At 39.5% G+C, this 25987-nt stretch overlaps 1 protein-coding gene across 1 annotated transcript in view; it reads left to right on the top strand.

The window, feature by feature from the left end:
• Positions 1–25987, top strand: part of LOC121444962 (testis-expressed protein 11-like) — a 301690-nt gene that overhangs the window by 188793 nt on the left and 86910 nt on the right. Inside the window, exons 18-19 of the mRNA XM_041646923.1 lie at positions 9236–9321; positions 11438–11494. Of these exons, the coding sequence (XP_041502857.1) occupies positions 9236–9321; positions 11438–11494 (143 nt within the window). The remainder of the gene's footprint in view (positions 1–9235; positions 9322–11437; positions 11495–25987) is intronic.

Genomic DNA, 25987 nt, shown 5'->3' with positions numbered 1-25987 from the left:
CCTGTTCACCATACCCTCAAAAAACCCAAAATAAACCCGATCAAGCAAGGAAAATGCCTCTACAATGGAAATTTTAAAACCCTGAAGAAGATTCTAGAAAAATAGTAAGAACTACCATGCTCATTGATTGACAGAATTAATATTATGAACATGTCTATAGTATCAAACTGATCTATAGATTCAGTATAATCATCAAAATTCCAGTGACATTTTTCACAGAAATAGGAAAAGATGTTCTAAATTTCACTTGTTGAAAAATTTCAGTACCTAACTCGATGATACAAATCAAAATAAATGAATTGTTTCACTTTGCCTTACTTTTCACAATGGTGACTTAAATTCTCTAAGCTTTATTTTCCTCATCTCTTAAGAGTCTTAAAAATCTTGACAGGACAATTTTTGCTCTGTTCTAAATTTCCTATAGCTTTGGATTAATAATACCTGCCTAAACACCATTTATGAACAAGATTATTTAAAAGCAGTTTTCTCTAAAATAATGTATCCCTTTCCATATGCTCATTCTTTTCTGTGCTATTTATTTGCATTCATGGACCCTAAGTTGTTCTATATTTCCACCAAGTTATATAGTGAAGGAGTCAACTTTAGCTCAGCTGAAATTCAAACTAAGAGAAGTTGACTATAAAAAGTCACTACATATATTTGTAAGTCCCTTTAATGTTCATCCCTGCAAGGAGATTACAAGGTTGAGACCAGTCTCAGTTACACAGGGAGTTTAAGTCAGCATGAGCAACATAGAAGACCCTGTCTTGAGGAAAAGGAGGAGAAAATGGAGGAGGAAGGGGCAATTCGTTACTGAAAAGCTCTTACTTTTCCTGAAAGTTATTCTTTGTTAAATAATAGTCCAGCATTTCCTGATAAGGTCAGTCTTTTTTTAATTGATTTTTATTGAGTTCTATATTTTTTCCTCTGCTCCCCTCCCTGCTTCTCCCTTCCCCTTCAACCTGCCCACAAGGTCCCCATGCTCCCAATTTACTCAGGAGATCTTGTCTTTTTCTACTTCCCATGTAGATTAGATCTATGTATGTCTCCCTTAGGGTCCTCATTGTTGTCTAGGTTCTCTGAGATTGTGGTTTGTAGGCTGGCTTTCTTTGCTTTATGTTTAAAAACCACCTATGAGTGAGTACATGTGATAATTGTCTTTCTGGGTCTGGTTACCTCACTCAAAATAGTGTTTTCTAGCTCTATCTATTTGCCTGCAAATTTCAAGATGTCATTATTTTTTTTTCTGCTGTGTAGTACTCCATTGTGTAAATGTACCACATTTTCCTTATCCATTCTTTGGTCGAGGAGCACTTAGGTTGTTTCCAGGTTCTGGCTATTACAAACAACACTGCTATGAATATTGTTGAGCACATGCCCTTGTGGCATGATTGAGCGTCCTTTGGATATATACCCAAAAGTGTTATTACTGGGTCTTAAGGAAGGTTGTTTCCTAATTTTCTGAGAAATCGCCACACTGACATCCAAAGGGGTTGTACCAGCTTGCATTCTCCCCAGCGATGCAGAAGTGTTCCCTTTACCCCACAACCTCTCCAGCATAAGTTGTTATCAGTATTTTTGATCTTGGCCATTCTTACAGGTGGATTCTGTTTTCATATCCAATCTGTTAGCCTGTGTCTTTTTATAGGTGAGTTGAGTCCACTTATATTAAGGGATATTAATGGCCAGTGATTGCTGTTTCCTGTTAATTTAGTTTTCATTGTTGGTGATGTTAATTTGTGCGTTTTTCCCTTCTTTGGGATTTGCTGTGGTGAGATCATCAATTGTCTGTGTTTTGTTGATGTAGCCAACTTCCTTGTGTTGGAGTTTTCCTTCTTTTATTTTGTGTAGGGCTGGGTTTGTGGCTAGGTATTGGTTAAATCTGGTTTTGTCATGGAATATCTTGTCTTGTCCTTCTATGGTGATCAAAAATTTTGCTAGGTATAGTAGTCTGGGCTGGTATCTGTGGTCCCTTAATTTCTGCATAAAGCTTGACCATGACCTTCTGGTTTTCATTGTCTCCAATGAAAAGTCAGGTGTAATTCTTTTTTTTTTTTTTGTCGTCATGTGCACTTTATTGAATCCACTGTGGACAGATGCAGGAAGGTAACATTTGCGTACATGTAGGGTAAAGGAAGGGTCACTGGACGGGCAGCTGTGGACTGTGGCGCGCGGGGCAGGACTAGAATCCAGATTGCGGCATTCTCTGTGAAAAGGCTTCACAGAGTAGGCATAGGCAATGAAACCCAGGCAACAGACGTTCAAGAAGAGTGCATTGAACAGGGACCAGACCACATGGTCAGGCACAGAGACCTCTCTGGGCATGTTGATCACGGTGGTTCTCACCACAGCTGAGTTGTGGGGTTCCCCCAGCTCAGTCACCCCATACTCCTCTTTGATTGTCTCATAGCTTGGGGGAAGTCCGGCATTGGTGCTCATGAAGGCTTGGGTATTATGGCTCATGGTACTGACTCAAACAATCACCCCGTCTGGAGGAGCGGATGGCTCAGTCAGGTGTAATTCTGATAGGTCTGCCTTCGTATGTTCCTTGGCCTTTTTCCTTTGTAGCTCTTAATATTCTTTTTTTACTCTGTATGTTTAGTGTTTTGATTATTATGTGGCGAGGAGCCTTTTTTTTATTGATCCAGTCTATTTGGTATTCTGTAAGCTTGTATCTTCATAGGCATATCTTTCTTTAGGTTGGCAAAGTTTTCTTATATGATTTTGTCAAATATATTTTCTGTGCTTTTGAGTTGAACTTCTCCTTCTTTTATATCTATTATTCTTAGGTTTGGCCTTTTCATGGTGTCCCATATTTCCCGGATATTTTGGGTTAAGCTTTTGTTAGAGTTAATGTTTTCTTTGACTGATAAGTCTATTTCCTCTATTGTATCTTTAGCGCTTGAGATTCTCTCTTCCATCTCTTGTATTCTGCTGTTCATGCTTGCATTTGTGGTTCCTGATCATTTCCTCATGATTTTTGTTTCTATAATTTCCCCCAGCTTGTGTTTTTTTTATTGTATCTATTTAAGTTTTCAAGTCTTGAATAGTTTCTTTCATATGTTTGATTGCTTTTTCTTGGTTTTTTTTAAGGGATTTGCTGATGTCTTCCAATTTTTTGTTTGTCTTTTCCTCTATTTCTTTGAGAAATTTCTCATTTCCTCTTTAAGAGTTTCAAACATTCTCCTGAAGTTACTTTTTCAGTCATTTTCTTCTGCTTCTTCTATATTTGTTTGTTCAAGTCTTGCTGCTGTAGGGTCTTTAGGTTTTACTGGTGTCATGTTGCTGTTTGGTGCTGTGTGTGTTCTTACCCTTCTGCTCATCCTTTCCTCTAATAGGTGTGCTTAGGGCTGGCTGTCATTCTGTTGATTAATCTTCTAGGTGCCAGTGAATCCAAGGCTCAGATGGTTGTTCCTTGTGATATAGTCAGTGCCATGGTTCCAGCCAGTCACCTCATTGGTCACTTTGTGTTCCTGGAAGTCGCTCAGCACTCCCAGGTTTTGCTCCACTCCCTTGGAGTTTGCTGTCTCAGGCCTGCTCTAGCTAGGTTGTCAGCTCAGACCTGTTTCTGTAAATGCCCCTGGTCTGGATCTGTTCCTGCAGAGGTCACTGGCTTGGGCTTGGTACTTTAAAGAACTCTGGCTCCAGTCTACTCCCTCAGAGTTCCCAGGCTTGGGTATGCCCATACTTGCAGAGGACCTGGCTCAGGCTTACTCTCTTAGAGGTCCCAGACTCATGCTTAGACCTGCAAAGGTTTCTGGTTCCTGCCTATTCTCTTTGATGTCACAGACCAACACCCAGACCCACAGAGGTCCTGGCTCAGGCCTATTCCATCTGAGGTCCCAATTCATGCACTCACTCAGCAGTTGCTCCCTTGTACCTGTTTCCGTGGATTTTGCTGTCTCAGGTCTGTTTTGGCCCAGGTCGCTGGCTCAGTCCTGGTCTGCCAATGTCCCTGGACTGGATCCACTCCCACTCCCATGGAGCTTGCTTTCTCAGGCCCATTCCGGCCTAGGTAGCTGGTTCAGGCCAAGGTCAGTTTTATTATGGACTTTTTATCACAAATTTCTTTAGTTGAGATTGCCAGTACTCCAATATTAATCCTCTGTTTAATTAAAATGATTTTTTTCTATTAGATTTTCTTATTTTGTTTTTTAGTTTGAGAATTCATACAAACATGTTTGTTTCCATCAAATCTAGCTTTCCCTTTTTCCCCTTTGGTTCCTTCCCATTCCCCACTTTTTCTTCCCAACTTTATGTATCCCTTTTTAAAATAAATTTGGTTTTGTTATTATTTGAAGGTTTCATACATGAGTATATTATATTTCCATCCTTTCCACACTCTTCTGCCTTCCAACTCTTCCTGTGTCCACAACCACACCCTTTCAAATTCAGGACCTTTTAGTTATGTGTGTGGTGTGTGTGTATGTATGTTATGTTATGTATGTATGTATAAAACTGATTCCAACTTACATTGCTCTTACTTGCATGTTTTTGGATCTGAACCCTTAGGATTGTGGGTCTTCTGTATGAAATAAAGAAATAAAACTGGTTTTTCCTCCCTTAGCAGCCATTGACTGCCTGTAGCTCATCATCTAGGGGATGGGTGCTTGGGGGCTTTATCTGTGTTGATGTGTAAATTGGTGTTGTTTTTATAGGTCTTATACAGATAACCATGTTGTTGAATGTTCATGTGAACTCTATCTCTTCCCTGTCCAGAAAAAAAAAACTATCTTATGGCTGTCATCCCAGTCCTTAGGTTTTTACAGTCTCTCTACCCACTCTATGACAATTTTCCCTGAGACGTAGGTGTAGACTTGTGATAGAGATGTCCCATTTAGGGCTAGGTACCCCACAGTCACCTTTTTCTTGCCTTTTTTTAAAAACCAGTTATAGATCTCTCTAATAGTCTCCATCTGCTGGGGGAAAAAGAATCTTCTTCAGTGAGATCTGAGAGTTGCACTTCTCTTAGGTCAGAAGGATGGGTATTTAGAATTCAGTTGGAAACTTTTATTCCTTTAGTAATATGGTAGTACTAAGTTCCCCTTTATGACTTGCATTAGTTACTTTTCTATTGCTGTGATAAAATACCATGGCTACAGCAACTTAGAGAAGGAAGGGTTTGTTTGGTACTTACAGTTCCAGAGGGATGAGAGTCCATCAGAATCATGGAAGGAAGTGTGTGAGCAAGCACAGTGTTTGAACAACAAGTTGAGAGTTCACATCTTTTTTATTTTTTGCCTTTTTATTGAAAAATTCATATAATATATTCTGATCATATTTTCTCTCCTATTCCAAATACCATCCTCTACCCACCCAAATCCATGCCCTGTCTTTTAAAAAGAAAAGAAATAAACAGCCAGGTGGTGGTGGCGCATGTCTTTAATTTCAGCACTTGGGAGACAGAAGCAGGCAGATCTCCGTGAGTTCGAGGCCAGCCTGGTTTACAGAGCAAGTTCCAGGACAGCTAGGGCTGTTACACAGAGAAACCCTGTCTTGAAAAACCAAAACCAAACAAAAAAATAAATAAATAAAAAAGAGAAACTCACAGAAAAAAAAAAACAAAACACAAAATTGAACACCAAAATCTTCAGGCAAAAGACAAATAAGACAAAAAAAAATGCGCCCTCAAAATAAGAAAGATGAACTGAAAAAAGCAAATGGCTTTTGAAACCTCAGAGCCTATCCCTGGTGATGTACTTCCTCCAGCAAGACCACATCTCCTAAGCCTCCCTGAACCGTAAAACCAAGTATTCAAATACCTGAGGATGTGGGCAACATCTTATTCAAATCATGACCATGGTTTCTTGGCTAGGTTTATAATACCAGGAATGAGTTCTCTCCAATTGAGTGGGCTTTAGGTTCAATTACACAGTTATTTGTTGTCTCAAGATATAAGTGTTGACCCTGTTGCCAGAAGCACAAGCAAGCCAGCCCTGGGGCCATGAGAGTGGGAGAGTTGCCCGCCCCCCCATCTGCCATGTGGTGGGAAAGATGCCCCACTTTCACCTCTCATGGCCTGTGGCAGTTTGGAGAGCCAGCCAGAGGTTATGAGAGTAAGAGAGCTGGCCTTGCGCCTAGCCTGGGCAGCACAGTAGAGCTGACCCTGTTGGTGGGGGCTCCCGTGAACTGGTCCTGAGAGAGTGTGAGAGCAGGAGAGCCCACCCCGCCCCTCCCCTTGCTGCTTGCTGCATTAGGTAAGCTGCGGGTTAGGGGTGGGGTAGGGGAGGTGAGGGATGGGTGGAGGTATAGTGCTAGAGAGCTCGCCCTGGCAGTGCAGATGAGGAAGAGTGAGCCAGTGTGCTGACCAACCCAGCTGCTACCTAGGCAGAATCAGGGCTAAGAGTTGTCCTACCCAAATATCCATCACATCTATGATGTGCTGGAGCACGTGAAGGGGCTGGTCCTGCAGATCCAAACCTGCAGAATCTCCATGACACAGGGCAACAGCAGAAAGTCCAAGAGGAGTCCCAGTGACGAGTGAGGGCCCATCAGAAGCCAGAGGCCTCGAACTGGACCAATGACATTGCAGTGAACACTTGAAAGATGTATGGACTAAAGGGTGCACTGTGACTCACTGTGTCACGCTGCAGCTTCCATGACCAGATTTTTCCTTTTCTTTAAAATGGTATTTTCTTTTGTTTTGGGGGGAGGCTGCAGGAGCATAGGCTAGATGTGAAAGGGTAGGGAGATGAATGTGATCCCAGTGCCTGATATGAAATCCACCAAGAAACAATAAAAAGTAAAAAGATACAGAGACACAGATAGCACTATTGGACCATTGGGAATGTCCTGCTGATCTCATTGTGATTATCGGGCTTTATAGCTAGGTAGGACTGTTGGTAACTTGTTTTCTTGACAGTTTGCAAAATCAACTTTTAACACTATTAGAGCTAGCCTTCAGTCAGCTAGCTTCCAGGTCAGTACCAGCTGGATTTCTTCAATTCCTATGGCCCAAAATATGGTATCTTCATCAAAAGGGTCTTATGTTCGTGTTCTGACAGGCAACCAAGAGCAATGGCTAATAGCCTATATTATTTGAGGTAGGTCTGTTTGACTCCTTGACCAACAGTTTGAAGGACAGTATTCCCTACCTGGTGGCACTGGGGATTTTGTAAAATAATCATTGACTCTCACGGGAGCGTTATTTTACTGTGCAATTTTAAGGAAGCTTATAAAATACTAGGTTTCCCTATGGTCTTTTCATACATAATTTCTTCTTCTTTTCCTCTTCTCACTCTATATTTACCCTCCAGTTAATCCCCCCTTCCATTTTTCACATACCCTCTTCATAGTGTCCGTGCCCTACTTCCACTTTTCTTTAGTGCTTTTTCCCACTTCCCCTAATGGTCTCTTTCTGCTTTCCTGTCTTTTATAGTTAATCCAGGTTAAACACTCAGACCTAAGGTTAATATCTAGGATCCCAGAATAAGAAAGAGACAGCATGTGGCATTTGTATCTCTCTGTCTGCGTCATCTCACTCAGTTTATTATCCAGCTCTATCCATTTACCTGAAAAGTTCACCCCTCTACAGCTGGATAGAATTCCATTGTATATAGTCCCACATTTCATTTTCCATTCATCAGCTGATGAATATCTAGGCTGTTTCCATTTCCTGGCTATTGTGAATAAAGCAGCAATAAGCTAGGATGAACAAGTATCTCTGGCATAGTCTATAGAACCTTTTGGGAATATGCTCAGGAGTGATGTATTTGAACAATGGTGAATCTATTTCTAGCTTTGGAAGAACCACCGCACTGATTTCCAATGACTTCACCAGTTTTTATTTTTTTAAAAAAATGTATGAACGTGACTGACAAGGAGGGCTGACTGAGAAGCCAAGGATAATGGCACTGGGTTTTGATTCTACTGCATGTACTGGCTTTGTGGGAGCCTAGTCTGTTTGAATGCTCACCTTCCTAGACCTGGATGGAGGGGGGAGGACCTTGGACTTCCCACAGGACAGGGAACCCTGACTTCTCTTAGGACTGGAGAGGGAGGGGAGGAGGGATGGGGGAGGGGGAGGGAAATGGGAGGAGGGGAGGAGGTGGAAATTTGTAATAATAATAATAATCTTATTTCAGAAGAAGAAAGTAAATCCTTTCAGAGTAGTTTATGACAGTATGAAATTGTTTTAAGATTGCTAATGGAATGAAGGTTAAGCTATTTGAGAGGCTAGAATTTTAGCGAGATCTTTCTGTGCATTAAAAATGCTGAGAGAGGGAAGAAGGAGAAGGAGGGTGGGTGGGTAAAATAACTTAGCGGTAGTTAATTCATCCACAAACCATAGAAACAAGGGAAATAGAGACCATGGCAACAACAAAGGATACAGGTACCATGGCAACAGTAAGGTATATAGAGATCATGGTGACAATAAGGGATATAATATGATGACAAAATTTCAAAGTGGTGATTTTTAGGAAAGAAAGAGTGAGAATAACATGAAAATAATACTGAAGGATTAAGGCACACACTCCACCTCTAGAGTGGAAGGGCAGTGAAAGTAAATCTATTGTTACTTGAGAAGTTTCCCATGTAAGCAGTGTCCTTGGACAAAGCCTACATTTCCATTGCAGAAATAGTGAGGAAACTTTCAGAGAAGAGGTCTCTCATAGGGAGATCTCTGGTAATGGACTAAATTTACAAGTTAGGATGGAAGGGTTGGAGGAGCTGGGAGAAACGAGAAAAGGATACAAATAGGGATAAACAGAGTCTTTGAGCTATAAGAGTACTAGAAGTGAGGGAGTTCAACAGTTTGGGTTTCTTTTGGTTACTACTGAAAATGAGGATAAAGAGGATAAAGCAAGGCTGCAATTGTGGATAGGAAGCTATGAGCTTTTTTTTAATTGAAAATAGATTGTTTTCATATAATTTATTCTGATTACCATTTTCTCCCCCCTAGTTCTCTCAATGCCTCCTCATCTCCCCTCCCATCCTGTTTTACACACTTTTTGACTCATTAGAAAAGAAGAATTAGATACAATACAATAAGATAAAACAAAAACAAATTAAAATAGGACAAAACAAACAATAAAAAGAGCCAAAGAAAGAACACAAGAAAAACGTGTGAGTTCCTGAGGATAAAATGAACCTGTTTTCTTTTTGTCAGTGAATTACAGCTTCATTCTACATTGTTAGATAACCCTTTTGAGAAAAAAATGGATATTCTTTTGTAATAGGCAGGATATAGACAACTTGCTGCTGTAATTTACCATACTATGTTTGTTCTTTTTAGAATGGGCAACAATTTGTGGCAGCCAAAGCTTTGGAATGTTTATCTCAACTTTCAGAAGACCCAAAAGAAGTACTTGGAGCTTTAAAGTAAGCTGCCCTTCATACTTTTAATTTATAAACTTTGCTAAAACTGCTGATGATATCAAAGCCTTTAAGAACCAATAATGAAGATGCATAGTTTTTTTTTTAAAAAAGGCAAAGGTTAGTGGTTGAACCTTATCTCCCCTGTTCCTTTTAGAAAGGAAAAGTCTTTTTTCAAAGGGATCTTTCATGTGTAATCCTGAGAGTTAGATTTGGCCATGATGACCCTATAGTTGTGACTGGGGAAAAAGAACCCAAAGCAGGCTATGTTTGTTCTACTGCTAGTCAGTTCTACTTCAGGCCATGCTTCTCATGGGAAATAGAGTGATAGAATTGAAGTTGACATACCAGCATACATTCAATCAAGTAAATACATAAAATCACTCAGGACACATAACATTTCTTTTCCTTAAATCATTTTTTTCAGTGTTAGAAACAGAATCTAGGGCTTCATCCCTGTGAGGCAAGCAACAACTCCAGCCTCACACCCCTTTTTGAGACAGGGTCTCACTATATAGCTTTGGCTAGCCTGGAACTGGTTGGTCTTGAACCTTCTGCTTCTATCTCCTGACTGCTGTGTTTATTACAGTCATACACCACCACACCTGGCCCGCGGTTCACATCATTTTATTTTATTTTATTATTTTAAGTTTTACTTCATTTTATTATTTTATTTTATTTTATTTTATTTTATTTTATAGGCAGGATCTTACTATGTATCTCAGGCTAACCTTACCCTCCCAAGTGTCGAGATTATAGGGGGTGTACCAGGCTCAGATAGTTTTCCATTCCAAAGTATTTTCAAGTTTGAAATTACCAATGATTCATCATATCATTTTGTAGTAAAGCTTCCAGATTCTTTCAAAGATTAGTGGTTCTTTCTTCTGTGAGACCCCAAAACCAATTACAGCTTTCTTACATAAAAAAATAAAGAATTATACACCATACTTGATATTTCTGTGTTGATATGAACTTGGAACACTTTAATAGCTTATTATAAATAACATTTTGTTTTAAACTTATTTTATTAAATTTTATTTCCAAAAATCATAAAATTTGTTTTTATTGCAACCTTTAGAACAATACAAAGATCTACAAATAAGATTAATTTTCCCTTTTTTTCATTTCTGCACTCTGGGATACTCAAAGTTAATAAACTGGCACCATAACTTTGACATATTTCTTCCTAAGAATTTCTCTCCCTTTGCTTGCTCTTGCTTTACCTGTCATTCTCTCCCTCCCCCTCTCTTTCCTGTTTATAGTGTTGGGAATAGAACCTAGGGCCTCTACCCTAGTTTACTTCTATTGCTGTGATGAAACACCATGATCAAAAGCAACTTGAGGAGGAAAGGGTTTGTTTGTCTTATACATCCCGATCATAGTCCATCACTGAGGGATGTTAGCAGGATCTGAAGTCGGGGACTGGAGGCAGAAACTAAAGTAGAGGCCCTGGAGGAGTGCTGCTTACTGGCTTGCTCATCATGGCTTGCTCAGCCTGCTTTCTTTTTATAATTAATTAGTTAATTTAAAAAATGATCTTTTCTCATTTTACATACCAATCCCAGTTCCCACTCCCTCCCCTCCTACCACTCCCTTCACATTCCCCCACCCCCATCCATTCCTCAGAGAGGGTAAGGTTTCCCATGGGGAGTCAACAAAGTCTAGCATATCACTTTGAGGCAGGACCAAGGCCCTCCCCCACTTTATCTAGGCTGAGCAAGGTATCCCTCCAAAGAAAATGAATTCCAAAAAGACAGTTCTAACAACAGTGGCCCCACAGTCTAACCCTGCCAATGTCACACATTCAGAGGGCCTAGTTTAGTCTATACTGGTTCCCCCACTGTCATCAGTCTGCTTCCTTATATACCCCAGGACCACCTGCCCAGGAATGGCACCGCCCACAGTGGACTGAGCCCACCCACTTCAATCATAAATTAAGAAATGCCTACAGGCCAATCTGATGAAAGCATTGTCTCCATTGAGGTTCCATCGTCCAGATCATCTTAGCTTTTGTCAGACTGAGGGAAACTAGCACAGCCTCACACATAGTAGGCAACCACTTTACCACTAATCTGCATTCCTCACACCCGAGAATCTTCTTCTGTATTGTCTTTTGACACAGGTGTCTGGTTCGAATTATTCTTCAACAAGTTTCTCGTATGCCAGAATCTGAAAATAAGTAAGTTTTTTTTTCATGAGAAATAATGTAATTGCCATTAGAAAATTTAGAGTAGATTTAAATGAAAACCTTATATTGAAATATGTATTGTATAGTGGGTGAAATTAATATATATTTTAGCCAGTCTTCCTGGTTTCATATTCTATGTGGTTATTTATGAGATATATAGCTTAGATAAGTTTCTTATTTTTTCCTTCAGTTTTTCCATCTGTAAAAGGGAAATACCAATGTATATCTCATGGAGTTTCTGTAATTACTCAGTGAATTAATACATTTAAAAGTTAAAAAATGTACTTGGCAGTTTATAATCCCTCACATTTTGCATATGACCTGGTTATGATATTGTATCTGTTCCCCCTTTAACGGTAGACTCAATGGGAATTCATAAAGATTCTGGTTCTCTATTATCTCAGCTTGAACTAGAGAAACACTTTTCTCTTCACAGTTTTCATGGTATATGATATCAATAACTGGAACTAGAGAGGTGGCTCAGCAGTTAAGAGCACTAACTGCTCTTCCAGGGGAACTAGGTTCAATTCCCAGCACCTACATGGCAGCTCACAACTCCAATTTCAGGGGACCCAACACTTTCACAGACATGCATATGGGCAAAACACGAATGCACATGAAATAAAAATCAGTAAAAAATAATAAGAACTTAACATTTTTTGAAAGGATTTTGTCACCAATTTTTCATTCATAAAATTCACTCTCTTCTGGTGAGTTGAGAGAAAACTTGGTTCAAGTTCTTGACTAAATGTAGCTTTCAGAAAATAGCACCCATCTCTTCATTCTATGCTTAGACAAAACTCTGTAACAGACTTTATCTACTGCATGTTCTGTGTCTATTGTTTACAATTGGTAGCACAATATTATTTCAACTAAATTTTGGAAGAAATATTGATCACTGAGATAACTTGGAATTGTAACATGTTTTGTCATAACACACAGTCTGCTCAGGCGTACATTGTAGGATTCATCTTTTCTTAACAGGCTTTATCAATCAAATAGAAGAGAATTCAATCTAAAGAATATGAGGCACTTAGAACTTTGCATAATGGCTGTATTTTGACATTAACTTCTAGGCAGCACGATAGTAGTAATGTTGTTATGCTGTTTTAAGAAACATTATCTATCTCCAAGAAATGACTCCTTGAAATATGTATGGGTGTGATGAAGTGGTAGCTGGAATTTTTTTTCAAAATAATATGGAAGAAGTAGTTGAGATTTACAGTGGGATAAGATGGATATGTTAATAATTGTTGAAGCTGGGTGGGAAGGAAACATGACTTCTCTTTTAACATTGGAACATCTTTGAAATTATCAACAATAAGATTGTTTTTTAAGGGGTGGAAAGTCAGTAAATTCAGAACTAAACTTTAATAGCTGCCATATTCTAAGAGTCCCTTGACTGTGGGACTATTTGTATTTATCTGCATATCTCTGGGACCTAGCTTAGCAACAGGCACATAATTGCCACTCAGCATATTTGAATGTCTGAATATCAGTGTCTTATATTTTCTGTTGATGTTATAAAACACCATGACCAACACAACTTAGAGAAGAACGTGTCTATTTAGAGCTTAAGATTTCAGAGAGTTAGAGTCCATAGTGGCAGGGTAAGAGGAGCAGCTGAGAGCTCACATCTTAAACTTCAGATAGGAAGCACAGAAGCACAATGGTACCCCAGAGCCCTGCCCCAGTGTCATTATTCCTTTTGGAAGACCACACCACCTAATCGTCTCCAAACAAACACCAATTGAGACCAAGTATTCAAATGCCCAAGATTTATGGGGGCATTTCGTTCAAATTACCATAATTACTGTTTTATAAGCACTTCAGTGCAGGACTTAAAAGTGCTTCATAATCCATATAACTGTAGCACACAGTCAAACCCCACAGTATCTGTGTAAATTATGTGCTTAGTTATTTAAACCAGTTTGTCTTTTACGTATATATGTTTTTGTGTCCTGGGTCTTATTTGTGATGCATTTTACATGACCTTGTCTGGGTTGTTCCATATAGCCACTGAATTAAAGCACCGAAGTTAACTTTAGCTTAACTTAAATTCAAACTGATAAAAGTTTTCTATAAAGTCATTATACATAAATTTGTAAGACTTTTAAGATTTGTCCCCAGAAAGTACAAATATTAATGAACACCCTTTACAATAGTCTCAAATAATATGAAATATCTTGCTGTAACTCTAACCAAGCAAGGGAAAGACAGGTATGACTTGATCTCCTTTTCTTTATAACCAAAAAAATCTCCTTTTTTAGAAGGAAGTTGCAGATTTAGCCACTGTACTGAACAAGAATTCAAACAGCAGTACTAGTCTAGTAAATGCATCAACTCTCATTTATATAGGACATGCTTACATAGAAAGAGAATGCTTAGGCCATCTTTTTATTAACCTGTATTAATTATACATATTATTAAGTCTTATTTTGACATTTACATATATGCATATGTCATATAATGATCATGTCTACCCGTCCTTCTACTTTCTCCTTTCTGTTCGTTCCTGCCCCACAGCCCCTTATCAATCCGTATTATTTCCTCTTCTACTCTCAATGTGAGAGAAGATGTATGATACTTATCTTTTCCATGTTTGGCTTATTTTATTTAATATGATGCCATTCAGTTTTATCTATTTTTCCACTAATGACATAATTTCATCTTCTTTATGGATGATTAATGCTTCATTATATATATATGTATATATATGTATATATCTGCTGATGAACATCTAGGATGATCCATATTTTGGCTACTATAACTAGTGCAGCCATAAAAAGAGGTGTTCAGATATTTCTTTGTGTGCTGGTTTCATTTCTTTCAGCTACCCAGGATTGGTATACCTGGATCATATAGTAGTTCTATTTTTAATGTTTAAAAGGACTTTTGTACTGTTTTAGAAAATGGCTGGGATAATTTGTATTCCTACCAACAATGAGTAGGTGTTCATTTTTTTTCTCTACATCCTTGGCAGTACTTGTTGTTTTTGAGTTTTCATTTTGTTTTTATAATAACCATTCTAGCTGGAGTGAGATGCAACTTCAGTGTAACTATAATTTGTATTTTTGTGATGACTTAATAATACTATATTTTTTTATATTTACTGGCTATTTGTACTTACTCATTTGGAACATGTCTTTTCAGTTCATTTGCCAATTTAATTGATTCTATTATTTACTCTTTCAGTGTTATTTTAAAAAATTATATATATATTCTGGATATCCATCCCTTACTCAATGATTAGCTAATAGATTTTTCTCCTGTTGTCTATCTTTTCCTAGATTATTTCCTTTGTTTTCCAGAAGCTTTTTAATTGGACATCATTTCATTTATGAATTCTTGCTTTTGTTTGTCCTATTACAGAAAACATTGCCTGTGTCAATATTTTAAAGTGTTTGTCCTGTTTTCTTGAAATAGTTTCAAGTATCACATTAAAGCCTTTTATCATTTTAACTTGATTTTTATCTCAGGTTGAGAGTCATTGCTTTAGTTTTAGTCTTTTATATGCTGATATCCAGTTTCCTCACCACCACTTATTAAAAGGCTACTCTTCTCCAGTGCATGTTTTTGAGGCAGGGTCTCACGCCTAGCCCAGAGTGGCTCTGAATTTACTGGCCTTGAACTCACAACAATCCTCCTGCTTCTACCTTCCAAGTGCTGGGATTACAGGCGTGTGCCACCATGCCCAGTCATAGATCTTTGGAAGATGCTTATCCAAACCATCACAATATTTCTTCACTGTTCTAATTAACACTGATAAAAAGCTTTGTGCAAACACCTCTGACTGGATTCTATCCTGGACCAAAGATTATATACAAAAAAGGTTTATTTGTTTGTTTGAGACAGACTCTTACCAATTTAGTCTCTTTAGAGTCAAAAATAAAATTTAAATTTAGTCAAGGCACTTAACCATTTGAAAAAAAGGGCTTTTACCATATAATCTTTTGGTACCTTCATAGAGAATCTGGGCTCTCTATTCTATTCCATTCATCTCTGAGTCTGTTTTATGCCAGTACCATGTAGTTTTTATTACTATGACCCTGTAACATATTTTAAAGTCAGATATTGCTATATTGCTCTTTTTAGTCAAGAATTGCTTTTGACTTTTCAAGTTCTTTTGTGGTTCCATGTGAATATTAAGATTTTTTTCCATATCTGTGTCGCTGATGTTTAGATGGGGATTTCATTAACTATCTAGATCAAATTAAGCTGTCTCATTAGGCAATACAATTGCCTTTACCTCGGTTTTGCCAAATAAAAACACAACTTGTCCCATGAGGACCTTAGGAATATTAACATGAAAGACTATAAAATAGCTGGGCATGGTGGCACAGGCCTTTAGTCCCAGCACTTGGGAAGCAGAAGTAGGCAGATTCGAGGCCAACGTGGTCTACATAGCAAGTTCCAGGACAATTAGGACTACAAAGACAGACACTGTAATTTTTTAAAAGGAAATCTCTAAAATACAGTTGTAGTTCCCTGTTTAGAGATATTCCTGTTTCCAGCACTTGTAGTTGTAGCTACTTTGATAGGGTGTCAAACAGAACATTGAGGTAATATGAAAGAGATAAAAAAAAAAACAAATAGCCTTCATGTCAGTATTTAATCCCTTGGGAAGAATTGTATTTATACCAACATCTTTTCCAGCCTCTTTCTCCTAGTTCACTAGAACTAGACTATCTATTGGGGATACTCCCTTAGTGCCCCTCATATCTTGCACACTTATCAAGATTTGTAATCCAGCCTATACCCACTCATTATTTATTTCATCTCATCGTTCTTTGTATTTTTATCTTTAAAATACATATATATTTAAAAACATAGTATTTTCAATTAAGAATTTCTTCATGACATTTTATTCCTATATTGATCCATATATACATAATTATATCTGTTAAATAGCAACAGGTTTTGTAGGAATATTTAACAAACTTCCTTAGTTATGCAACAATAAGCTTGCTGAGTACTTTGTTGAAAGTGCTATGCTTCTGTTTGCAAAACCTTATGAGACTTAATGTATAATAAAATGAAAACTCAATTTATTTTTTTCATAATTCTTTTCACATACATTGGTAGAAATGTCAGATGAGCAGGTTACAGAAAAATGGGGGAAACTCAGATATTGCTTTGTGGGAGCCTAGCCTGTTTGGAGGCTCACCTTCCTAGACCTGGATGGAGGGGGGAGGACCTTGGACTTTCCACAGGGCAGGGAACCCTGACTGCTCTTTGGACTGGAGAGGGAGGGGGAAAGGAGGGGGGAGGGGGAAGGAAATGGGAGGCGGGGAGGAGGCGGAAATTTTTAATAAAAAAAAGAAAGAAATGAAAGGGCTAAAAATAAGAAAGGAAGAAGTCAGTTTCTTTACTATAGGTGATGCTCAGTTCCTTCTAAAGAGTCCACTAGAAACTCTATGTCTGACTTAATATCCCTATGACTATTGGGTCAATCCTTTGAACTGTAGAAACAAACCACTAGGGTCTACCATTCTTTGTATTTTTATGTTTACATTCTATGAACTTATCATTAACAGGCTTTGGTTTCATTGATAGGTTTTGGTTTTACAGTACTAGGAGTGGGAGCATTTTCCAGTCAGACTGTATCTATTGTTATAAATCATTTAAATAAAAGATATACAACTTTTATATAAAGTTTGAACCTCACATTTTAGTCAGGTGCACTACCACTAAACTATATTCCCAGCCCTATCCCGCACTGTTTTTAACAACCATTGTTTAAATTGCCTGTTCATCATCTCTGTTACTCAGAGGAAGAACTTTGGCCATTGTTAGTAAGAATTGTAAAATGTGATTTTTTTTTTTTAGTCTGAGGAAATGTGACTCAGCAGGTCACACCAACATGATATATTCTGTTCTAGTTGTCTTATACCATGGTGAGCATTTTTATACAACACCAGGCAAGCAAAACTCACTTTAGAGTTAACAGTCTATTCCCATTAAGATCTCCCGTGACTATCAGCATCAATTCAGTCTGCTAGCTGTTCTCAGGGCCATCTTCAACTGTTGTCTCTCCTTGGAAAACAGAACAGTTGTTGGCCTTCTGTACCTTGGAGGGTATAAAAAGGTTGCATCAACACCCAGCCTCTCTCTCTGAATTAATGCAGAGCCTTGATGTTCACTCATTTCATCACACCAGGTGGCCAATTCAAGGGAGCATACAGGGATATCTACTTGATAGCTCCAATCACCTTCTAAATCGAGCAGGTGCTTCTGATAAATAGCAGCAGGTCCTATTCTAATGTACCTCTAGGACTCCCATAGTGGTTTTCCATAGGGCTGTGCCTCATAAATACATCCTTTGAAAGACCAATTTTCCATTACCCTTCTGTCTGATTATATGGCCAGGCCTTTAGTCCCTGCCGGTGAGTCAGTACCCAAACACAGGGTGTTTTCCAGTGTTCCATTCTTCTGTTACTGCTGACAAAACAGTATATAGTCTGTTGAACTGGTTTGCTTTTACTTTTTATTTATTTAATTAATTAATTAATTTATTTTATAGAGTGCTTTCCTTCCAAATCTTGGAAGTGCCACCCATGTATTAAAAGACTCTTTTCTGTTTGGTCAGTTGAGAGCTTATTGGACTGTGTGTGTGTTTGCGTGTGTGCGTGTAAAAATGCTTCCATCTGAGCACTATCCACTCTTTTAGGATATTTTTCCAACATCACCTGAGACATTGTGGGTATTGCAGCTTTGGAGAAGATTTTGTGTATTTTATTTATAGGACAGTTTCCATTAATTTCCAGTAGCAAGCTTATATATGCCTTCATGTGTCCCGTTTAGCCCATCCAACTAACAATAGTAGATTTACATGTCTTTTGTTTTATAATAGTACATAAAAGAAATATTTCTCAGTAAGATTTCAGTATTCAAACTTACCCTGCAATCAAGTAAAAGAGACATAACCATGTCATGAAAAGCCTATCAAAATATATTAGGCCTCCTCCAAACTTTCCCCTTCACCCCATGACCCTTTACATTTCTAAGATTAGTTTCCATTAGCATAGTATCAACAGGTTTTGATTCCATTGATGCATCTTTATTTTATAGCACTAGAAAGAGAGGCATTTCCCAGTCAGACACTATCCACTTGCGTGAAGCATTTAGATAAAGGATACACAGTTTGTTTATACAAAGTCTGCTTAAACATTCCAATTTCTTTTTTTTTTTTCTTTTTTTTTTGGTTTTTCGAGGCAGGGTTTCTCTGTGGTTTTGGAGCCTGTCCTGGAACTAGCTCTTGTAGACCAGGCTGGTCTCGAACTCGCAGAGATCCGCCTGCCTCTGCCTCCCAAGTGCTGGCATTAAAGGCGTGTGCCACCACCACCCGGCTTTTTCTTTCTTTTTTTTTTTTTTTTTTTTGGACATTCCAATTTCCACCCACATTTCTGCCTTAATCTATGAACCTTTATACTGTTGTGCCTTCCCAATTGTTAGGACTTCAACAACAGGTTTGAGTGCCACTGTGCATGAGGCTCCTATGCTAAAAAGTTCTACAAACTTTTCTTCTCCATATCTAATTTTGCCTACTTACATGCAAGCCTTGGGTCCCAAGTAAAGTTTATCATTAAAGGAATACAGCTTCTTTTTCAATCTCTAACATCTGCAAAACTGTTATCCCACATGATTTAAGATAAGAAATTTTTGCACTTTATAATTTTCTACCTTACGGCTTTTTAAACTTCCCCAAAGTGGGATAAATAGAAGAGACTTGTTTAGAGCCCTTTAGTGTTGTGGAACCAGTAGAGACTCTCTTTGGTCTTACCAGCCTCTGGTAATGCAACATTCAAAGCCAGGGACACTGTCACAAATTTGACACTTTCAGAATCTTTTGGGAGACTTTCAGAAAACTAATTATACCAATCTACAAAATGAAACCTCATATTATATTACCTGCTTTCAATACTTTATTGGTTTTGCATGACCCCCTTTTTTTTACTACTCTTTTGTTTCAGAAGTGTTTTCTCAGACAAAAAGAACATGGTTTCAAAAGGGAGTAATGAGGTAGTGCATGGAAGGGATTGGAGGAAGGAAAGGAAGGGGGAAATGATGAAATTATATCTTAATTTACAAAAATATGATAAAAAGAGAAAAACTCAAAACATGCCCCATAAAAGTGTTTTATCTATTCTTCTTTTTTCTCTTGGTGACTAAGCTACTTTAAGCTAGTTGCCAACACAGACTTAATAAAATCTGAGCTCAGGCTAATATTAAATTATAATCCAACTTCTTTCTTTTCCATCTAGCTATTACAGATACTGATGCAATGGATTGAATATGTCACCCTTACTTACTAATTTTCATTTCCTTGTGGATCCAATGAAACAACTGTCTGGGAATTGGAACCATTCTAAATTCCAATGTAAACTTTTACTAAGCACAAATCAGCTGCTACTCCATGCCTTGAGTGGCCATGTGACTACTCAGGTCTCAAGGTCCTTGACCCTTGCCCTTTCATTTTTTCTCTATTCAAACCATATTCCTATGAGCCAAGACAGTCTAACAAATACTTGTCCTGATTCCAGTGCCAACAAATGACACCATGAAGTCTACTCTTCACAAGTTAAAGGGTTCAGCCCTATAAAACTGCCCCTACTTCACATGCCAATGCAAATCCAGGCCTCAGATATTTTTGACTGGCCCAGACAGGAAATCCAAGGTCCCCTTTTCCAAATTCATTAATTGCTAGTCTGACTTGCAGTACTCAGCAAAACACTTGACTTATTTTACAGTTTATTATTAATTGTTAGTTCAGGAAGAGCTGGATGAAACATATACATGACACAAAGTGCTAGGCAGTATAGGGTGTTCTTGCCCTCTCCAGGCTAACCATCATCCCAGTACCTCCAAGTGTTCACCAGTCTACAAGATATATATAGAGAGATATAGATATATATTATATAATTTCATTTTACATTCCAACCCCAATTCTCCCTCCCACCCCTCCTTCTACCCCCTTATCTCCCCACCATGTCTAGGAGTTCTTTAGGCCCACTTTTAATTGAGTTGTCTTCTTTATGTTGAGTCTTATGAATTCTTTATATACTTTAGATGTCAGTTATTTATCTGATGTGTCTTTTTCAGGTATTTTCTACCAATCTGTGGCTTGTCTTTATTGTCTTGATACTGAATTGTGAAAAATAGGAGTTTTTTATTTTAAAGTGGCCTAGTTTATCAAGCATTGCTCCAATATACCATGCATTGTTGTTGGTTTTTACTCTTCACTCTTTGCTCTTTGCTCTTTGGCTCTTTGGGGGGCCTCCACTCAGCTCCCATATAAATCACACATGGAGTCTTATTCTTACTTATGAATACATGGCCTTAGTGTGGCTTATTTCTAGCCAGATTTTCTTAAATTATCCTGTCTACCTTTTGCCTCTGTATTTCTGAATACCTTTCTTTCTTTGTATCTTTATCCGTGGCTTGCTGTGTAACTGGGTGGCTGTCTCCTGGAGTCCTCCTCCTTCTCTAGCTCCGAAAGCTTTTTCATCCCAGATTTCTTCTCACACTTATTCTCTCTGCCTACCAGTTCTGTCTATCCTTTTCTGCCAAGCTATTGGCCGTTCAACTCTTTATTTAAACCAATCAAGTATTTTAAACAGATAAAGTAACACAGCTTCACAGTTAAACAAATGCAAAATAAAAGACTGCAACACATCTTTGCATCATTAAACAAATGTTCCACAGCATAAACAATTGTAACACATCTTAATGTTCTAGAACATTTCACCCTTTGTCTACATAAAAATGAAAGGTTTTAACTTTAACATAGTAAAACTGTATACAACAAAAGCAGTTGTCAAGTAAGAATTACATTTACAATATTCAGTCTATATGTATTTAGCGAATTCAGAGAAAATACTCCATTATCGATCTTAGTGATTCCAAAGTTTTATACATAATTCACTTTCTGTCATAGCTAAGGAAAGCTATGCCTCTAATTATTTAGTCTTTAGCTCCATCAAAGACCCAGAAGGATATAATATTACCCGAGTAAAGAGGAAGTACATTGCAAGCAACTTCCAAAACTCTAGAAATGACAGAGACATCTGACTGCCTGGACAGTCACCCAAAGTTCCTCTGCAGTGCCAGGACATCCATCTTCATCATACAGGCCTAGAGTATCTGGCAGAATTTTCAGTGAAGCAGGAAATAGGAAGGACTGCCCTGCCTTGTACTGACAGTTTGTCAGCCTCTTTCCTCTGTGCTCTGCAGAATTTCTGGCAGACTCTTTGTGAAGCAGGAACCCTGAAGGACCATCCCACCTTTGTTTTGGCAAAGTTCAGCAGTTACTTTCCTGGGGGTCCTGCATTTCCAATTTATACATCATACTGTAAAGCAATCAAGGCAAAAGAAGTTTCTTTCCCAAATTGATTACCTTGCCACAATGGAAGCAAACTACTATGGAGTTTCTTCAATGCCCATCATCCTTTTATAAAGTAAATTGGTGCTTCCAGGAGCAGATGTGTCTCATTTTATTAAAATCTCTATGTTAACAAAACATTTTAAATGCCATATTGAAGGCGTAAGTCACAAACAATGCCACACCAATTCGGGGTTATGATTATTAGGGTGGTATTTATTTAAAGGGGAAAAAACTTACAGATCACTGTCCCAGGCAACAGCCCTCTTCGCAACCAGGAAAGGAGTCTAGTCGCAGGCGGAGCAGGAAGTGAAGAGTGAGAGGAGAGGGAAGTGGCCGCTTTTTTAAAGGGAGAGAAACCACGCCCCAGTGGGCTGGTACCTCAGCGGTGATAGGCTGGAGGAGTGGGAGGACCTCCCGCAACACCATATTTTATATGTATTTGAAATGTTTGAAGACCATTTATATATGGAAAATATATCTCTGTATGATCTTGAGAACATGTCTAATGTGACTACAAGTCTGATCACCATAGATTAACTATTAACCTCGTTTCTACATTGCATTTTAAAAATGAGCTGCATAAGCACAATACCCCAAACAAGAGTAGAAACATATATACAGTATAACAAAATAACTTTAAATTTGTATTAATAAATTATATTCTCCTAAATGATCAAAAGCATCCATAACTCACCAAATAACCAACAACCTCCCATACACTCTTCTTGGGAAGGGTAGCTATCACGTTCTCCAAACTGATTCCTGCTGTCTGCGGGAAAAGGCATCTTTAAGGGTTCCTGAGAAAATTTGAGATAATGGCCAAGTGCTGAGAAGACCAGCTATTACCTTTGTTGATATATATCACTTGTCAAGATTCAGGAGGTCTCCCTTTATCAAGCCTGATCCATATCATTCCTGAAGGGATCCACAGCCTCCCGTCTCCTGTGGGAACAAAAACAGGAACACTTCTCCACAGCATTTTTTTTAATTTTTTTTTTATTGAGAAAAGGAGAAAAAAAACATAAACAAAAAAACAAGTTTCCACCTCCTCCCAGCCTCCCATTTCCCTCCCCCTCCTCCCACCCTTCTCCCCCTCCTCCCACCCTTCTCCCCCTCCCCCCACTCCTCTCCCCCTCCCTCTCCAGACCACAGAGCAGTCCAGGTTCCCTGCCCTATGGTAAGTCCTAGGTCCTCCCCCCTCCGTCCATATCTAGGAAGGTGAATATCCAAACTGGCTAGGCTCCCGCAAAGCCAGCACATTACGTAGGATCAAAACCCCGTGCCATTGTCCTTGGCGTCTCATCAGCCCTCATTGTTCGCCATGTTCAGAGAGTCCGGTTTTATCCAATGCTTTTTCAGTCACAGTCCAGCTGGCCTTGGTGAGCTCCCAGTAGATCAGCCCCACTGTCTCAGTGGGTGGGTGCACCCCTCGTGGTCCCTACTTCTTTGCTCATGTTCTCCCTCCTTCTGCTCCTCATTGGGACCTTGGGAGCTCAGTCCAGTGCTCCAGTGTGGGTCTCTGTCTCTATCTCCATCCATCACCAGATGAAGGTTCTATGATGATATGCAAGATATTCGTCAGTATTGCTCTAGGATAGGGTCATTTCAGGTTCCCTATCCTCAGCTGCTCAAGGAACTAACTGGGAACCTCATCTTGGGCACTTGGGAGCCCCTCTAGGGTCAAGTCTCTTGCCCACCCTAAAGTGGCTCCCTTAACTAAGAATTGTGGTTCCGTGCTCCCCTATCCACTCTTCCTTTATCCCAATCCTCCTGTTTCCCCAAGTCCCCCCTCCTTCCCTTCTACCTTTTCTCTCCCCATCTCCCCTTACCCCCATCCCACCCCACCCCCAAGATCCCAATTTTCTCCCCGGGGCAATTTGGTCTACTTCCCTTAGCCAAGAGGATAACTATATGTTTTTCCTTGGGTTCACCTTCTCCACAGCATTTTTAACTTCCATTTGACAAATGCATTTTGACTTCTTTTTTAAAGTTAAGATAGCCCTAATGTATCTAAGTTGGTTCATTTTTGCAGTCCTCTTCACAAGCCCATATTTGCCAGTAGTTGTTTCCTCATCAGCATTCAAAAAATTCAGAACCAACACAATACTATATAGGATCCAGACTCCCTGTGTGTTTCCCATCTTACGTGGCTTTTTTCTTTTATATTACTTTTTAAAGGCCTTATTATTTTTAAAACTGTTTGTCTTTCTCTGTCTATACTCATATTCTTTCTTTTTTGTTTTTTCCTTTATTATTATTAAAAATTTCCACCCCCTCCCCTCCTCCCATTTCTCTCCCCCATCCCCCACTTCCCCTCCCCCTCCCTCTCCAGTCCAAAGAGCAGTCAGGGTTCCCTGCCCTGTGGGAAGTCCAAGATCCTCCCCCCTCCATCCAGGTCTAGGAAGGTGTGCATCCAAACAGAATAGGCTCCCACAAAGCCATTACATGCAGTAGGATCAAAATCCAGTGCCATTGTCCTTGGCTTCTCAGTCAGCCACCATTGTCTGCCACGTTCAGAGAATCCGGTTTGATCCCATGTTTCATCAGTCCCAGTCCAGCTGGCCTTGGTGAGCTCCCATTAGATCAGCCCCACTGTCTCAGTGGGTGGGCACACCCCTCGCGGTCCTGACTTCCTTCCTCGTGTTCTCCCTCCATCTGCTCCTCATTTGGACCTTGGGAGCTCAGTCCAGTGCTCCAATGTGGATCTCTTTATCTCCATCCATCGCCAGATGAAGGTTCTATGGTGATATGCAAGATATTCATCAGTGTGGCTATAGGATAGGGCCATTTCAGGCTCCCTCTCCTCAGCTGCCCAAGGAACTAGCTAGGGACATCTCCTTGGACACCTGAGAACCCCTCTAGAGTCCAGTCTCTTGCCAACCCTAAAATGGCTCCCTTAATTAAGATATCATCTTCCCTGCTCCCACATCCACCCCTCCTCCATCCGAACCATCCCATTCCCCCAAGCTCTCCCCATCCCCCCTTCTCACTTTTCTCTCCCCATCTCTTCTTACCCCCACCCCACCCCCAAGTTCCCAATTTTTGCCTGGCAATCTTGTCTACTTCCAATATCCAGGAGGATAACTATATGTTTTTCTTTGGGTTCACCTTCTTATTTAGCTTCTCTAGGATCACGAATTATAGGCTCAATGTCCTTTCTTTCTTAAGCCTGTGCACATTATAAAACACACTGGAACCTGTTTAGAGGGTTTTTTCCCCACCTGGACCTCTTTTTATTTATTTATTTATTTTTTTTTTGGAAAAAAAAAATTCCGCCTCCTCCCAACCTCCCGTTTCCCTCCCCCTCCTCCCACTCCTCTCCCCCTCCCTCTCCAGTCTGAAGAGCAGTCAGGGTTCCCTGCCCTGTGGAAAGTCCAAAGTCCTCCCGCCTCCATCCTGGTCTAGGAAGGTGAACATCCAAACTGGCTAGGCTCCCACAAAGCCAGAACATGAAGTAGGATCAAAACCCAGTGCCATTGTCCTTGGCTTCTCAGCAGCCCTCATTGTCCGCCATATTCAGAGAGTCCACCTGGACCTCTTTTACTGCATGTTTCTAGTCTTTTTGACCATTTGCACAAACCTAAAACTGCTAAGCTACACCTGGATCCTCTGCTAGGCTTTTGGCTGACTCTGCCTGCTTCTAGGTTTGTGAGAGCCAAGCCTAAAGCTCATGGCCTGGTTGGAGGTTTTTCTGACCAGAAACTGCAGTCAACCCTCCTATAGCTTTAGAGTGCTGATGCTTATGCTGTGGCAGGCGTTTTTACTTCGTTTTTAGTTCCTACCCAATGTACTAGCTGCTCAGGAGCTCACAAACAGGCAGAAACTCTTTTTTTATGCTTTTTTAAAGAAAACAAACTATCTTTTTTTTTATTATACATACCAATCAAAGTTCCCACTCCCTCCGCTCCTCCCATTCCCTCCACTTACCCCCGCATCCCACCCCCATCCACTCCTCAGAGAGGGTAAGGCACATTGCTTTGGGGAAGGTCCAAGGCCCTCCCTACTATATCTAGGCTGAGCAAGGTATCTATCCAAAGAGAATGGGTTCCCAAAAAGCCAGTATAAGCAGTAGGGATAAATCCTGGTGCCACTGCCAGTGT

Source organism: Microtus oregoni, unplaced genomic scaffold (assembly GCF_018167655.1).
Source record: "Microtus oregoni isolate MIOR12 unplaced genomic scaffold, Mior012 000150F_ref0000365, whole genome shotgun sequence".
Lineage (NCBI taxonomy): Eukaryota > Metazoa > Chordata > Mammalia > Rodentia > Cricetidae > Microtus > Microtus oregoni.
This window is presented reverse-complemented; position numbering and strand designations above follow the sequence as displayed.